Here is a 16,758-nt window from a genome sequence, read left to right on the forward strand (position 1 = left end):
AACATAAAAACAGACGCCCTTTTCTTATATATATATATATATATATATGTATATTATTCTGTCTCGCAATTAAAATGAATCTCACAATATTAGGGATGTGACATTGAGAAGAGGAAGAATATGCATGATGTAGATTGTTGTGTGTGTGTGTGTGTGTGTGTGTGTGTGTGTGTGTGTGTGTGTGTGGGGGTACATGCAGTAATCCTGCAAACCTGGTGCTGCTCTCTGGAAAACCTTCAGTGATCGTTTGCACATGCCCAACAAAACCTTCAGTGATCGTTTGCACATGCCCAACAACCTGGAGTTCATTAGGCCTCCTTTTCTCATCTCGGCCCTTGTAATTCAAATAAACAGCAACGAGATTTCCAGAGGTAAAGCTCTTTTTGGGTGGGAGTGGGGGGTGGTGGTGGTGGTGGTGGTGGTGGTGGTGGTTGGCCCTTTCTCCCTGAGTGAAGGATGAAGACCTCCCTTCCTTCTTTAACATGTGAGGAATAAATAAGAAACGCTGTCACTCACAGACACCAGGCCTCCATCCAAGAAAAGAGCCTGAACGCCTCTCGCGGTTTAACGGATTCTCTGTGAATTCATGAATTTCCGCCCAAGACAGCAGGCACTCGACCAATCGAGCACAGAGCGCGAGAGAGATAAGACGGAAGTTTGACAAGTGGATGAACGGGAGTGGTGTGGGGATTTCTTTTCTTTTATTCACTTACATGTCTGTGGTAGATTATAGGAGTCGTGTCCTGTCAGCAGATCCTGGGGCTGGAGGAGATGTATGTGATCTAACTGATGACCTAAATAAACAGAGGCTGTTTGTCTGTGCTCACTGTAGAGGCACAGGGAGAGGGGGGGGGGAGAAGGAGAAAAAAAATATGGGAGAGACTAGCGGGAAATAGAGGGAGAGGCAGGCAACCGTGGATTGAGTTACCTGTGCACAGGTGACCTCGTCGCCATGGGCAGTGGATTAGCTGATTGTTAGGTATCAGGTAACTCCTCCTGTAATATTGAAGAGGGTGAAAACAGCTTTGTTGGAGCCCAGAACAATATCCCATTCGCAGCAGGAGCCCATGGCCCGTGGGTCTCACGGGGAGGGGGCCACAGAAAATTCCACCTCAGTATTGTGTCCATAAATTAGACAAGAAAGGAGCACAATTGTCGCCTCATAAGGGATATTTAATATCACGGGGGACTCGGTTGAATTCTTATATTTTAAAGTTCTTTTTCCCTCACTATGTCAAACAGACTTGGGTGTGCATTAAAAAAAAAAGAGGACACTCCCCCACAACTCTGGCCTTATTAAAAACACTGACCTCTGATCTTTCAGATGCTTTCAAAGCTGACATTTAATGCTGCGGAGCAGACTGCAAGCCATATGTAACATGACCTGGGGAGAACGGCACTCCACTGCTCCACGTCCCACTAATGAGAGGGCAGGGGTCAGTGGGTGCCAGGCTGCTCCTGCAGACCCACCACTGCTGACCCAACTCCTTCCTCGTGTCTCCTCTGGCACAAAACCAGGCGGTGGAAAAATAGACACGGTGTTTGTCAACTACGAGGAAATAAACATCTTCATTCCTTGGTCGGGCTTTTGTCGTGTCCTCATGTGTTGCCTGGCAAAGGACAGAGGCATGTGCACATGTCCCACCACTGGGAAGACGCGCCACTCATCACTGTGTCCATGGTCTTCAAGGACAGAAAAACATGGGTCTTTTTTTCTTTCTTTTTTTTTAAAGTGTGATGGACACACAAACACACTCACACAGTGGCAGCAGCTGTGAAGCAGCATCATTGTTACGCCACAGTATTTCCCAGAGAGGGAAAAAAACAGCACTTTGTAACCAGAGCAGAGGAGGAGGAGGAGGCCTGATATGAACACACACACACACACACACACACACACACCTGCTGCTTTACTGCAAAAACTTTATGTGCAAAAATAACAACTGATCCCATCAGGAGGACACGTTCGGACGTGCGGGATCACACTGCGATGGCGCCCCCTCCAGTCGGCCAGCGGGCTCACACGGTGTGCCTGAGCATCACCACCCTGTTTGTGTTGTTGTCTGTCTGTAAATTGTTTATTTACACACACACACACCTGTGTGTGCAGCTTAATGATGAGCATAATTCTGATAATAACAATTTCCCTAACCCTGTATAAATGTGAGTTTTCCCGACTGTAAAAGCCGAGGCCGTAATTGCATATTTGTGGAGCAGGTCCTCTGAGGAAATGCGTAATGATTGTGATTGGGGGGGTGGGATGGATGGATGGAGGGTAACCCCAGCGCACTTGTACCAGGTCTAATTTTCCAACATGACAGGAAACTCTGTTAAGCTGATAATTGCGGCTCCAATTTCATTTAACTCACTCATGTCAACAGTTGTGTTTTGTTTTGAGAAGAAGGAGCAGCTTTTTTCTTTTTCTTGTTCCCACCACTGTGTGTGTGTTTTTTTTCACACAGTAAAACACTTCATTATAGAGAGACACGCGATGACGAGGTATTGATTGGATGAATTATGCACGTGAAGGTAAATTAAAGAGCACTTGCAATATGGTGTGTTTTACTTTTTCTCATTTAAATGCCTGTTTTTTTGTTTTTTTTGACTTCTCCAACTTTTCTTTCAATGTCACCAAGGTCACCGAACGAAAAATAACAGCTCAGAGGAGGAAATAAACCCGCCTTGGAGACTCTTTTTTCTCGCTTGATTTAGACACTATCGGCTTTGTTCCAGTCGATACAGCTGAAATAGCACTTTTGGATTTTTTGAGACAGAGTGAAAACCATCTGCTCAGTGAGCCAGCGCTCGTTTCACTTTCCATATTTTCCTTTTTTTTTCCTTTTTAAAAAAAATAAAATAATAGTAATAAAACCCTCGATAGAAAACAGTCTTGTTTTTTTTGATGATGACATTTTTATGAAGTGTCTTCTGGTGTTTCCGTCAGTCTCACTGGAGTCACTCTTACATTTTAATATAGTTGTTTTTTTTGATGTGAGTGTCACAATGTGTGAGTTGCTGACTCCCATTAAACCAGTTTGAATAGAAATAGATTTCAATGAGTGTGTGAGTATAATCTGGAACATGCAGGAGGAGCTACAGGTTTTAATGATGATATTGGATGAGGGAGGGGTGGGGGTAGGAGTCTGTTTAGTGATGATGATTTTAAAAAAACAAAAACAAAAAAAAACAGACAGGAGTAAGGAGTCATAGCTTTACCTTGCACTACTTGTCATGGAGTACAAGAGGAGCCGCAGCAGCTCTGGCCGTGGCAGAGGCTGAGAGTCCACATCTTGAAATAATCTCGCCCCCCGGGCTGCTCGGGTTAAAGGAGGAGGCGCGGCGCAATGTGGTAGAGATATTAGAGAAACCCGAGAGCCGCTCATCAGACAGCTCATTTACTGAAGCACTGAGGTTTTTACGCACAAATACAGACCCGGAGCTGCATGTGTGCATGTGTGCATGTGGCTGCAGGGCCCTGCCTTCACAGTGTCCATCAGCTGACACTCACAGCCCCGAAACCTGCACCAGGAAACGCCAAAATACATTTCAATTCCAATTCAATTACATTTAGATTCAATTAAAGCGTGTGTTCCAAGTGTAGGGGCCTATGGATTGATGACATCTACATGTAATCTCAGATTATGTAAAGTGTCCACAGCCACATTTACATTTCAGCGCCATTTACAGTATAGAATCAACTGGATTTACACATTTTTAGTAAAATAAACAAAGCCTTAATTAATCATGTGAATACATTTTATTTATTTAGACTTATAATATAAATGATTTAATGTTGCTATGTAATTGTTATAATAGTATTATAGTTTGTGTTTTGTTATTTGGGGGTGGCTACAAAAAAACAAAAACAAAAAGTGGTTTTATTTTTTTTATTTTACAGCAAACTAATCTAACCTTTCTTAAAAGCGTCAAATAGTCGACGTTTAATATCATTTTCGAGCTCCATTTCTTTGTCTTCTTTATTTTTCATGTGACGCGTCGAGAGCGAGTTGGAGTGTCAGACTTTTGTTGCAGATGAAGAAACGTGATCTATACGGTCCGAACCGACAACTGCGCCACGCAGGGCCAGTGTCGCAGAGAACTCATTTACTAATGGATTGGTTTAGTGTTTCACTGCACAGAAAACCCTGGAGCCACAGCGGTGCCCGTCTAATCCCTGAAATATAAATGTAGGCAACACACACACACACACACACACACTAACACGAGAGAGTGAGGGGACACTTTTATCTGTGGCACAATCAATTATTTAAAAAAACACAATAATAAAACAAAGTCTTTCATAGGAAATACTGAATTTGTGACCTTGAGAGAGTTTGGATGTGACATTTTACGCACACACACACTTAAGTGGCTGGTTTCCTACTGGTAGTCTTTGGCCCTTAACACATTTGGCAGGTACTGTAGCACAGGTTCCTCACATAAAGGACGCGAAACAGAAACTGCTGTCCCTTTTTTTTACATTATATCACCTCATAAAGTAAACGGCTTCGGGTAATTATATATATATATATATATATATATATAGACTTTATATGTATATATGGATGGTGGGGACGCAAGAAAACAGTCTGAATGTAATTAAGGAGGTGGCGCATGGGTGGAGACCACAATCAGCGTGTGTGACAGTAAACACCTCCACTGACACACATTTATGATGTTACTTTCTGTTTTTTGGTCATTAGTGTTTTACTGCGTGTGTGTGTGTGTGTGTGTGTGTGTGTGTGTTTGGTCCTGAGGAGTTTTCAGGTTCCACAAAAAAAAAAAAAAAAGGAAAAAGAAAAGAAAGAAAGAGGCAAAAGTTTCCTCCACAAACACGAATCTTGTGGCTTCACCCTCCACTGACTGTGATTACTGATAAGGTATAAGGCGAGGCAGTGTGCGGTTTTTTAACCCCCACACGTGGGGGAGCCTATATATGGGGCATCACGATAAAAGATGTATATTCCGAAGACGTTAATAAGGCTTTTTAAGAGGTCTGTAATAATTGATTAGTGTTTAGGTGCTGCTCTGCTCCCTCAGCTGGAGCAGGAGAGGGGCTGTGGGGGCGGGAGGTGGAGGCGCTCCTATTTCAGCCCCTGACGCACTGCCTCTGGGGAGGAAACGGAGCTGCAAACTCAGTCCTGCTCTGCTGTACAGGGTGCAGGGCAAGACGGAGAGCCAATCACCGAAACGCACAGGCTCCCTTTAAGCCTGACATATCTCCAGCAGGAACAAATTGTCCCAACAATCAACATCCCAATCTGCTGCGCGCATCAGGGGCTGGAGTGGAGAGGATATAGGCCTGCGCTGCGCGGATAAGGATTGCGCTGGATTGCAATTACGTCAAAAAGTAATAATAACAAGACTACACGGCAGCTCTCATTGTGGATACCGACGTTTTGGGCGGAGGAGTGAGCTCGGACATCATGTCTATACTGCCGTCCTTCGGGTTTACGCAGGAGCAAGTGGCGTGCGTGTGTGAGGTGTTGCAGCAGGGAGGAAACCTGGAGAGGCTCGGCCGCTTCCTGTGGTCTCTGCCCGCCTGCGATCACCTCCACAAGAACGAGAGCGTCCTAAAAGCCAAGGCTGTGGTGGCCTTCCACCGGGGGAACTTCAGGGAGCTCTACAAGATCCTGGAGAGCCACCAGTTCTCTCCGCACAACCACCCGAAGCTGCAGCAGCTCTGGCTGAAGGCGCACTACGTGGAGGCGGAGAAGCTGCGCGGTCGGCCGCTCGGAGCTGTAGGGAAGTACCGGGTGCGCAGGAAATTCCCGCTGCCCCGCACGATATGGGACGGCGAGGAGACGAGCTACTGCTTTAAGGAGAAGTCCAGAGGAGTCCTGAGAGAATGGTACACGCACAACCCCTACCCGTCCCCGCGGGAAAAGAGAGAGCTGGCCGAGGCCACAGGACTGACCACGACGCAGGTCAGCAACTGGTTCAAAAACAGACGGCAGAGAGACAGAGCCGCAGAGGCGAAGGAGAGGTACGTTCGACTGGCGCCGCCTCGCTGCTGCTTTTAGTTCACAGTATAAAAAAAAAAAAAGAAAGAAAGAAAGAAAGAAAGAAAGAAGGATGTTGACATGTTTTTATTTCGCACCTCAATTTCTCCAGCAACGAAATCCAGTTAAACCTGGAGGGAGTTTTAACTGGAAATCTGCGCCATTTACGCGCAGGAATGGAGCAGATTGACACAGAAGTGACAACAACGCAGGGACCGAATCTGAACACAGCAGTGTGTTGTTGTTGTTGTTGTTGATGTTTTTTAAAACGTAAATGTTTTAAATCACAACTGTGATGATGTCACTTTCTGGTGAAAGCGTCGCAGCTGTTTGCGGCTGAATTATAAAAATCAAAAATCAGAGAAAAAGTTCAGAGAAAAAACAGTGAAGCGACAGTTTGGGAGAAAATGTGTCGTTTTTTGGGGATTCACGTTAAATGTTAAAATGACACGTGGAGACACAGTGTGTTTGTGTCTTATACACAACAACACACAAAAAACTAACTATTTCTGTTTCGGTCAAGGCCAAGGCCTGTTGTGTGTTTTCCGCATCTTCTCTCATGTATGTTGGCCCAATTGTCTCTTTCTTATTTTACAATATTTCCCCTCTCGTGTTTTCATTTCCAGAGAGAACAGTGAAAACAACAACGCAGGCGGCAACAAACAGAACCAGCTGTCGCCGCTGGACGGAGGAAAGTCTCTCATGTCCAGCTCGGAGGACGAGTTTTCTCCACCGCAGAGCCCCGACCAGAACTCAGCGCTTTTGCTCCAGGGTAACATGAGCCACCCCGGGGCCTCCGCTTACCCCATGTCCGGCCTGGGGCCCCCACAGCCGGTGCACGGCATGCACGGACACCCGCACCAACTGCAGGACTCTTTGTTGGGACCCCTAACCTCCAGTCTTGTGGATTTGGGCTCTTAAGGCTGCCAGATTGTTTCTATTTTACAAAAACAACAACAACAACAAAAAAAAGAATCTGGGCTGGGTGTGCGAGGGGTGGGGGAGAGAACGAAAGAAAGACTGGTATCAGATTGAATCCATGTATGAAATCACACTATACTGTAGCCTACCTTATAATAATAATAATGATAATAATAATAATAATAATAATAATAATAATATAGACTGACTTGTCTGTCGTTAAATTTGGTTCTAGAACAAAAATCCCTAATATGCGCTTAACCTGTATATCGCCCTTGTCTGGAGGATTTGTGACCTCCTACACACACACACACACACACACACACACACACACACACACACACACACACACACACACAAACGCCTCTTTTTTTTTTTTCCTCCTCGACGTCGAAACTCAACGAAACACTTAACTGGACTTGCCCATTTGCTTAATTTATGATATTTTGTTAAGATAAGGAAGAATTAAAAAAAAAGAATTAAAGGAAGGAAAACTCCTGCGATGGAAACTAAAGAGGTAACGTTTTCATTAGAGTCATGGTTAATTAGTTTCCAATAAAACAAAAGTAATACATTTTGTCTCTGTGTTATTTGTGTATTTGGAAAAAAAAAGGCAAAGATTTATTATCATATTTATTAAATGTTAAATAGACGACGGCCTCAAATGGCAGATTTGTATTTTCTTATTGTGGCTGCATGTTTATGGCGTTTTTTTAAAAAATGAAGAAACTAATAATTGAATTAAACGCAGCGATACATTTCAATCACGTATATTATGAGACTTCGTGGAGGTGGAGATCTCTCTTTCTTTTTTTTATGTACAATAACAATGGTCATTTAGAACATATCATTCAAAAACAGAGTCACAAAGGGGAAATTTAATTATACCAGTGTGAGTCAACATCAGCAGCTGTCTGTCAGGAGACTGTTGTGTACACACGAGGCTGCTTTGAATATCATGTCTGCTGTATAATGCATGTTTGGGTTGAGGAGTTTTTTGTTTTACTTTCTTTCCTCTCGTCATTTCTTTTCTTTTTTTTTGTTCTGTTGAGAGCGAGTGCTGCGGATCATTGGCTTTTTGTTGCCGTGTTTTCTTTGCTCTCCCCGAGAGTTTGTTCTGGTTGGTTCCGGGCCATGGGAAAAAGCCACCGCGTGCACTCAAACTCCAACCAGAGCTTTTTCTTCGGGACTAAATATCAGCAAAACATCCAGAAAAAGAAACGGTTCGTGTCCCGATGACAGCAACAGAACAAAAAAAAACTAAACAATTATGACATATTTGCTTTTTTAAATAAATAAATAATATATATAAATAATCTGACAGTATTATTCCCAGGGACTGAGGTCAATCTGTGGGTCACACAGGTCCCCAAATACATTTTAATTAGAGATTTATATTTTCTTATTATATATATAAATTGTATAAATACATGGCAGTTAAAAAAAGTTATATTATGGACAATAATCTGTAATATTTTACATGTAAAAAGCTTGGGAAACAGTGTATTAGAAAACGAGTTCAGATTAGATTAGATTAGAATCTATTCATATGATAAACAACAACATACAAACACTACTAATTACTACTACTACTACTACTAATAATAATAATATTAATAATATTAATGATGCACTGAAAGACACAGTTGGATGTACAGAGTGTGAGGACAGCTCTCCTGTCCCCTCCTCTCCCTCCTCCTCCTCCTCCTCCTCCTCCCCCCCACACTCTCTTTGGGCTCATGTCAGGGTAAATTGTTTTGAGCAGAGAGCACCGAGGATTTCCTGAGCATAATCTGAAACAGTTGCTGCTAGCATTACTGCCTGATTGCGAAGATTGCAGGGGCTGCAGGGGCTGCAGCAGCAGCAGCAGCAGCAGCAGCAGCAGCAGCAGTGCCCGGGCTTCAGTGGAGGGACCTTGAGGTAGAGAACTGCATCCCAGAGGCCTCTCGTCTCCCTTTCTCTGTCTCTCCTGTCTCTCTCTGTCTCTCTCTCAGCCCCACAGGTCGACTAAAAACACCTATAGAGCACATCCAGCCTGCACATCTATTATCACCTGCAACTCTGCACATGGTTGTGTGTTTGAGTGACAGGCCTGAGTGTGTGCGTCTGTGTGTTGCTTGTCCTCAGCAGACCTTCCCTCCATCAGCAGGATTCTCGTCACTGAGCCTTATTTTGAGCCTTAATACATGAGAACCATGCAGTTCTGGGAGGTGTATTACAGTAAGATCTGGCACACACACACACACACACACACACACACACACGCAACCCTGCTTTCAATTTATTACATCAGCAAAAGGACAAAGTGAAAAAGAGTGTTTTTGTACTTGTTGACAGACGCATTAGGCCTTTAATGTGGTTGCCTGGCAACGTGAAGCCATTTTATGCCATGAATATGCTACTAAACTGTTTAATTTTTTTGTCTTAATTGATCACGTGTGTAAAGATAATTGTCTGTACATACTATAATATATCCATGGAGTTTAAGTAAAAGGGGGAAATATGAGTGTAAGTATTGTATTGTAAAATAATACTATTTTCATGTAGTTTTCTCTTTAATAACAAACATATTTATGACTTAATAAGTAGATGTTTAGAGAAATGAACAAACAATTCATTAAAGTTACGAAATATTACTCAATTACTTAATTTAATACTCAAAAACATGTGCGGCCTGCGTATATGAGGCCGTGCAGTGAAACTCTATATGTGACACAATACTTATAATTTCCCATTTATTAAACTAAACTAAACTAAACTAAAATCTTTTGTAACTTAAGCAGAAAAGTGTATGATCCCAAATAGGAAAATTGATTTTTATGGTTGTTATTTTTTAAGTCTGTGATACTTAATATGTGACCTATAACCAAAAATGTGTAGTATAATAGTAAATAAAAGGAACATTTTACTCATTTGGACCTGGCGTAGAACAATTTGATTGACTGAAAATACACATGAGTGATATTAAATCCCCTGTTTTCTACAATGATACAACACTAACTCATTATTACTAGCAGCAGAGAGCAGATAGACAGCAGGTGTGTGCCGTGCCGTGCTGTTGGCACACGTCCGTGGCTAAATATTCACAAATTAACAAACAGGTGATCACCGAGCCACCAGAGTGACTCGTGTCATCCCTGCTAATCTCAACGACAACATTTCCATACGGCCTCGGACTCAGCGGAGATTAAAGCAGCTCTAAGTCACCTTCAGGACACCAAAACTTTGACAAAGCCCGTAATCGTGCACAAATCCCTCTTTTCCGGAAAAGTCTGCGTCAATAAATCTATCTGCTGCGTCAGCATGTGTGTGTAAAGGTGCAAGTAAGGTAAGGTAAGCTGCGGCCTATGGATGACATGAAGGTTGGAAGGGAGGAAAACGTCAGCCAACAGTAGGCCGTTGCCAGTGGCAACAGCTGCTGATGGCAAACAGAGACTGAGTCATCAAAAGGGCATTTCATTTGTCATAGGTGTAAGTGGCAGTGGCTCTAAATCAACAGCAGGAAGGGCCTCAACATGTGCAAATAAACATGGAGAGAAGCCCACATGAGCCTGAGCCTGAGCCTGAGCCGACTGCCTCTGCCTGGGCTAATGTTTTCTCTGGCACCAGGGGGGTCAACGTATGGTTCCTCGAAAATGAAACGCCGAGGAGCGTTTGGTTGAGCGGCACGATCTCAAACATCTTTCCATGGTCTGGTGCCCGAAGGAAGCTTCACCCCCACATGGGAGGCGGGTGTGAGACAGTCCCAGGTATCCATAACCACAAGCTGTATGAGGGGTGTGTGTGTGTGTGAGGAGAAACAGGAGGGGCGGGCGGGTGATGAGGGACAAAAGGATCTTTTCAGGTCTGCCTCAGAAGAGTGGGGGTGGTGGTGGTGGTGGTGGTGCGGAGGCTGGGGTTGAGAGATTTTCTTACCAATGATGCATGGATCTGACAATGTTCCTGCCTGGCTATATACCCAGAGGCAGATGCAGGCCAGTGTGTGTGTGTGTGTGTGTGTGTGCTGTGACTGTATCTGAGAAACTACAAATGATTAGAAGTCAAACTTACAAAGCATTTCTCTGGCAGCACTGGCAGATGTCGGAATTTAAAGCTGCGCTAAGTTTTTTTTTGTGTGTGTGTGTGTGTGTTTTGAAATTGATATTTTATTCTTTGGAGGAGGGAAAACTATTGCAAGGGAACGCAAAACAAAAGTTTGGTTTTGTAAAATAGTTTGACCCACTATGACCCCACCAGGGCACCGTAGGTAGACCTGACGGAGGGAGCGTTTGTGTGTATAAAGCAGCAGAATAGGCCGTTTCTTTGTGTTGTCACTTCTTACTCAAATGACGTGGAGGCCAGTGAGCGTCTGCTCAAGCGGTCCCTAACCCCTGGGCCGCAGACTGGTACTGGTTCATGGGTGATTTGGTGCCGGGCCCACGGGAAGACTGAATGACAACAATATTTTATTGATTATCAGAGTCTGAAAGAACTTTTATTTTACGTCAAAAGTGTAGCTTACAAGCAAAAAGAGCCAAAACCAAACGTCTTTAAATTTGCTTCCATTTCCAACGTCCTATCTTTGTGAAGCGGGATTGGACACAGGTAACACACTTGACCCCCAGATGGGACCAGCTCGTGGGAGGGAAACAAGCTCAGGGCTGCCACCAATTCAGCGGGATGGTGAGTTTTTTTGTTTTTAGTTGTTTCTGTACTGAAAATATTGGTTTACATGAAACCGGTTTGTGGCGCAAAAAAAAGTTGGGGACCGCCAGTCTAAATTAAAACACAATATTCCATCATGATATCGCAAATTGAGATATTCGTGATGACATTTCCCCAAACATCAAAGTAAAAGTGCTAGTTTTGATACGGAATGGCGTATACTTCACAACAAAAGCATATATATACGATGCAAAATGAAGCTATTAACATCAAAAACAGAAACATTTGTTTAAAATGACGTCAACAACAACGTGGACAACTGTAAATAAAAGACCAAACAAGCTTATTTATGCATGTAACTGAATGTTGTATGTGATACAAATCATAATGTGATGATTATGACAGAATGTCTTATTATTACTGTTGCTAGCAAACATATTTAGTATTATATTCTATCCTCTCACCTTCCTGTGTTTAAAAGAAGGTGAGGTCGTGGGCCATTCGGTGGGCCACGTGTAATTGTTCGGGGGGCCCGCACGTGGCCCACGGGCCACCAGTTTGACACCTCCGCAAACTGTTTTTTGGCCTGTTTTTGGACATTGAGACACAAACTCAAACAAATGCTATTTTGGATGTGTTTTATACTGTTCACGTGTCCCAAACTATTTGTTGTTCTTCGTTTTAAATTGTTAACACAGTATTTTAACACGCAGTAAATTGTAAATAACTGCAAAGTTACATTTTCTGGCCCTTTTATGGTTAAAATGAGCAAACACGGCCACACGGACATCTTGAGGCTTCGGTGTTAAAGGGTTAACTTAAATAATATATCCAATTTCGTGCATGAACTCACGCCTGCCTGGATTACAGTTGTCTTATTCTTCTGTTCACTTCTGCTCTTTGTCATTTCTTCTATTATTTAAGGCGCAGAGCACACAGGCAAACTTAGGTGTATAATTTCAGTCAGATTAAATATGTTTCCCTGTATTTATTATTATTATTATTTTTTTTAATCTGGTTTCGACGGACTCACACAACAATTCGTTTTTAATCCTAATGTCGTGCAAACTCACTGAGAGGCTTAATCAGCGTCGCGGGAACATTTATTTATATTTAAAAGAGAGTATTTATTTGTTGTTGTTGTTTCAAAAATGGGACGCAGGAGCCGGAAGCCAAACACGGAAGCTGCTCAGGAAGCTCATACGTGAGCGAGCTGAAAGAAATATTTATCTCTTTCTTGCAGTCGGATGAGTGATGCATGACCTAGGGTGCAGACGTGAGGAGGAGGAGGAGGAGGAGGAGGAGGAGGAGGTGGAGACTCGCCAGACAAGAGGCATAAGTATTAGGGTGTTAAATGGCATGTTCTGTGTCAAATAAAGGACAGCGTCATATACATTACCTGATGAAAGGAGAGAAAATTTCTAATGCATTACAAGAGGAGGAGACGGGGGGGACAAGATAAGACGTGTGTGTGTGTGTGTGTGTGTGTGTGTACGAAAAAGGACTTGTGTAAAAGAAATGTGGCCAGAAGGCACAGGCTCATGTAACCGACTCTTCCTGAGTCAAAACCCAGCTCTGGTTGCTCAGAATCAGATATCTATATTTTTGGAGCTCGGAGGGAAAGGTGATAGTGGCATTAGTGTCATGTTTTTTGATCAGGAAAGTGACTTCAGTCTGGGATTGTTTCGGGAGGCCTTTCCGCCGACTTTGGAAATGTTAACTTTTTGATTTTTTTTAGGTCAAATTAAAACAAACAGAGTCGCGTAAGACGTCTCCCTATAGCCATGACCAACTTCTTAGTGGCCCAAGCTGTGGTTTCCACCAGAGACACTGAGAAAAACAAGTAGAGAAAGACTTTTCACTGTCCCTCAAATGTCCCTACAGTCGTCTGACAGGTTTGATGGCAGCGTTAGTTCTTTTGTGTTCTGTTAATCCTTAGAACTCAGAGCATTTTTCCCATCACTATGTTAAAACATACAGTATTTACAGATAGGATAGAATAAGACGCTCGTTTTTATGAAAGAATGAAAAAGTTAAAACATACAGTATTTACAGATAGGATAGAATAAGACGCTCGTTTTTATGAAAGAATGAAAAAGAAAAGTCGAATTTTGTGAACTTTGGCGCAATTATTGCTACTTTATATCACTATACCAAAACATGCGATATAAATTGAATCATAACTTTGTCCCAACAACACACAAGAAGCCTGACTTTTTAAAGCCTGACTATGTGACCTGTAAACACACGCCCCCAGGTTGTCCATATAAGGAGTTGTGTATTATTATAGGGCTAAAGGCACTTTGAGATGTTTGTGGGTCATTATTTCGATTTCCTACACAAACACGTTTACTTGTGATTTGAAATAGTTACAGCTAATGCTGTGTACTTTTTTTTTTTGAAGTACCTTGATGTACGTTTTAAATTTTGTCATCACCTGAGTTTGTGATTGAGCAGTGCTGCCCCCTATAGGACACGTTAATCTTACAATGTCCTGGTATTCAGTCACCAGCATGGGGAACAAAGAAGCAAAAGCAACAGGAAAAAGAAAGAAAAAACATATGTTCTTGGGCAATTATGAAAAAACATGCAACGCACCGTCAAGTGCAAGTGATATTATGGCTCACTATTTGTAGTTGGACTTTTTTTTTGCTCCCCAGAAAGTTTCAAACCGAAGCAAATGAAGCTGCCAAACGGCATTTTTCCTTGGATGATTTAGCGGCCGCATGACTGCCTCGTATTGAATGTGCTGCGGCTTTTATTGGAGTCATTCGCAGCGTCGATGACTTACTGTCAAGGATGAGCGTGTCTAAAGCCTGGTGTGTTTTAATTCCCCTGTGCCTCGTGACTCATCACTCAGCCACACCGCTGCTCTGCATGGCTGACCGGTCTGTTCCCTTTTAACCATGAATGTGGGCACTGGAGCTTATTTTGAGTCGGTTTCTACAAATATTCTCCTGTCAGGAATCAAAGTGCTTCATTTCCAGTTAGTTTAAAATAGTCCAGCTGTTTTAAAAAAGTGAATTTAATTGAAAGAAATGCTTGTTTATGAGGGTTTTTTTGGAAGATTGAAGGAACAAAAGTATCCTAAACACTTGATTTCTCTTTTAAATACATGTTATTTTCCCAATATCAGTTCATTTACAGTTATAAATGATGCCAAACAGCAGCCATGACTGGATATAATGACCTGTTCCCATTTAACCATGAACGTGGAGCTTATTATGAGTCGGTTTCTACAAATATTCTCCTGTCAGTAATCTAAGTGCTTGATTTCCAGCTACTCTGAAGAGACCTGCCGTTTTAAACAAGGGAATAATCTTTATTTGTGAGTGATTTATGTAGACGTGTCCTAAACACCTGATTTATCTTTTAAATACACATTAATATTGTTATTTTTTTGTGGAAAACAATTCATTATGACGCCAAACAGCAGCCATAACTAGATATAAAGACACTCTCTACATCCAGATCCATGGATCTAAACTCTGTTGCTGTTTAACCATGAATGTTAGCACTGGAGCTCATTTTGAGTCGCTTTCTACTTCAAAATATCAAAATATCAGTGCTTTAATTTCCAGCTCTTCTAATAGTCCAAGAAAATGAATAATCTTTAAAGAAATTAGTAATTAAAAACTATTCGTGAGGACAAAAAGTATCCTAAACACCAGATTTATCTTTTGTTTGTCAATTTACACTTATAGATAGAACTATATGGGTTTTTAATCATATTATGGGGGACGCTTGTTGTCCAGTCCTCTACATCCATGGACCTAAACTCAGACACATGACTGCTCCAGACTCACAGGGGTTGCCGGGGAGGGGCAGAAGTGGCAGACACAACAAGAGGAAGTGGTATGGGATATGGGATAATAAAATCTACCTCACACTCCCGAGGGGCATCACCTCACCTATCCTGGGGCTCACAAATAGCTCAAGTAACCAGTCTGGCCCCCCCTCCACTCTCTCTCTTCACACACATGATCCATACCCCCGCTGTGGCCCAAACCACACCAGCGACTCTTCCACCTACGACCCTGCAGCTCTGAGCAGTTTTCACTCCGTTTGTTTGCCAGCGCTGGAGTGACAGCGGCCCGAATCTGAGCTGCCATCTCGCTCCCCCTCACCCTTCAGCTTCACAGTGCAGAGCAGGATAAAATAGCCGTCTTGGTTCCATGCAGGAGAAGAAAAAAAAAGAAAAAAGAAAGAAAAACATTCAGGAAATGAAAGTTGTAACACGATCCTCTGTGTGCCAAACATCTCCCTGAGCAGGGACAAAGGCCCAGAGAAAAGCTGCTGGGCCTATTTTTGCCTGCAGATGATACAGGACTGGTGGTGAAGGAGAAAGAGGAGCTGAGACCGAGAGGGAGGAGGGAGAAGAAAGGAGAAGAAGTATAATGGGTGGGGGAATTAAAACTCTGGAGCAGGGATGAGCTGGAATCATTCCCTTAGACAGTGAAACAGGAAGAGGAGGAGGAGGAGGAGGAGGAGGAGGGAGGCTCTGCAGTGATGAACCCGTCTGTGAAGTGCACAGCAGAGCCCCACATCCCTCCAGATATGCACGCAGCAAGCAAAATAAACTTCCCATTCCGGGGCCCTGCAGTATGAGCTGCTCCGTCCTCATTGAGGGCTTGTGGTGCCCAAGAGTGAAGACACACAGATGGAACATACCAGATTCTTATTTGATATTAAATAATGGCCGTATAAGAGGAGGTAAAGATAGAAAACCTGTGTCACTCTCCGGCCACTGCTCGTCTCACTGTTGACTGGTGAATTTGTGGCATGGTGTCAGTGACTGGGTGGTAATTACCCCGGCTCTCTGTGAGTTACTGCCGCACCAACGTGCCACCGGCTCTGGCATGCCCAGCTAAGCTCTGTTATTATGCACAGCACTGCCACTGAACAGTAAGTGCGACTTCAGTGGACAATGAACTCCGAGCTGAGGTTTGCTGAGGACACGCAGATCTACTGGCTTCTGCATGTGTCTTCATAATGAATGATTGTGCAGGCTGAAGGTGCTAAATTAGTAGGAACGCTGACATGGTGGAGATCACGGTGATCGTGCATGCAGCGGCTGTAATCACGTGCACTTAAAACGTCTTGATTAAAGCCACGTTTGGTGCAGAGGTCATCAAAGAAGACAGCGAAGAAGAAGAAGAAGAAGAAGAAGGAGAAGAAGAAGAAGAAGTAA

At 43.1% G+C, this 16,758-nt stretch overlaps 1 protein-coding gene across 1 annotated transcript; it reads left to right on the forward strand.

Moving 5' to 3' along the window:
• The first annotated feature begins 5,128 nt into the window (after nt 1-5,128).
• On the forward strand, nt 5,129-7,497 carry LOC122782409 (homeobox protein six1b). Its single transcript, XM_044046722.1, has 2 exons — nt 5,129-5,986; nt 6,629-7,497. The coding sequence occupies exons 1-2, from the start codon at nt 5,427-5,429 to the stop codon at nt 6,921-6,923; spliced, it is 855 nt and encodes a 284-aa protein (XP_043902657.1). The 5' UTR covers nt 5,129-5,426; the 3' UTR covers nt 6,924-7,497.
• The last annotated feature ends 9,261 nt before the right edge of the window (nt 7,498-16,758 follow it).

The sequence above is a fragment of the Solea senegalensis genome, linkage group LG16 (assembly GCF_019176455.1).
Source record: "Solea senegalensis isolate Sse05_10M linkage group LG16, IFAPA_SoseM_1, whole genome shotgun sequence".
Lineage (NCBI taxonomy): Eukaryota > Metazoa > Chordata > Actinopteri > Pleuronectiformes > Soleidae > Solea > Solea senegalensis.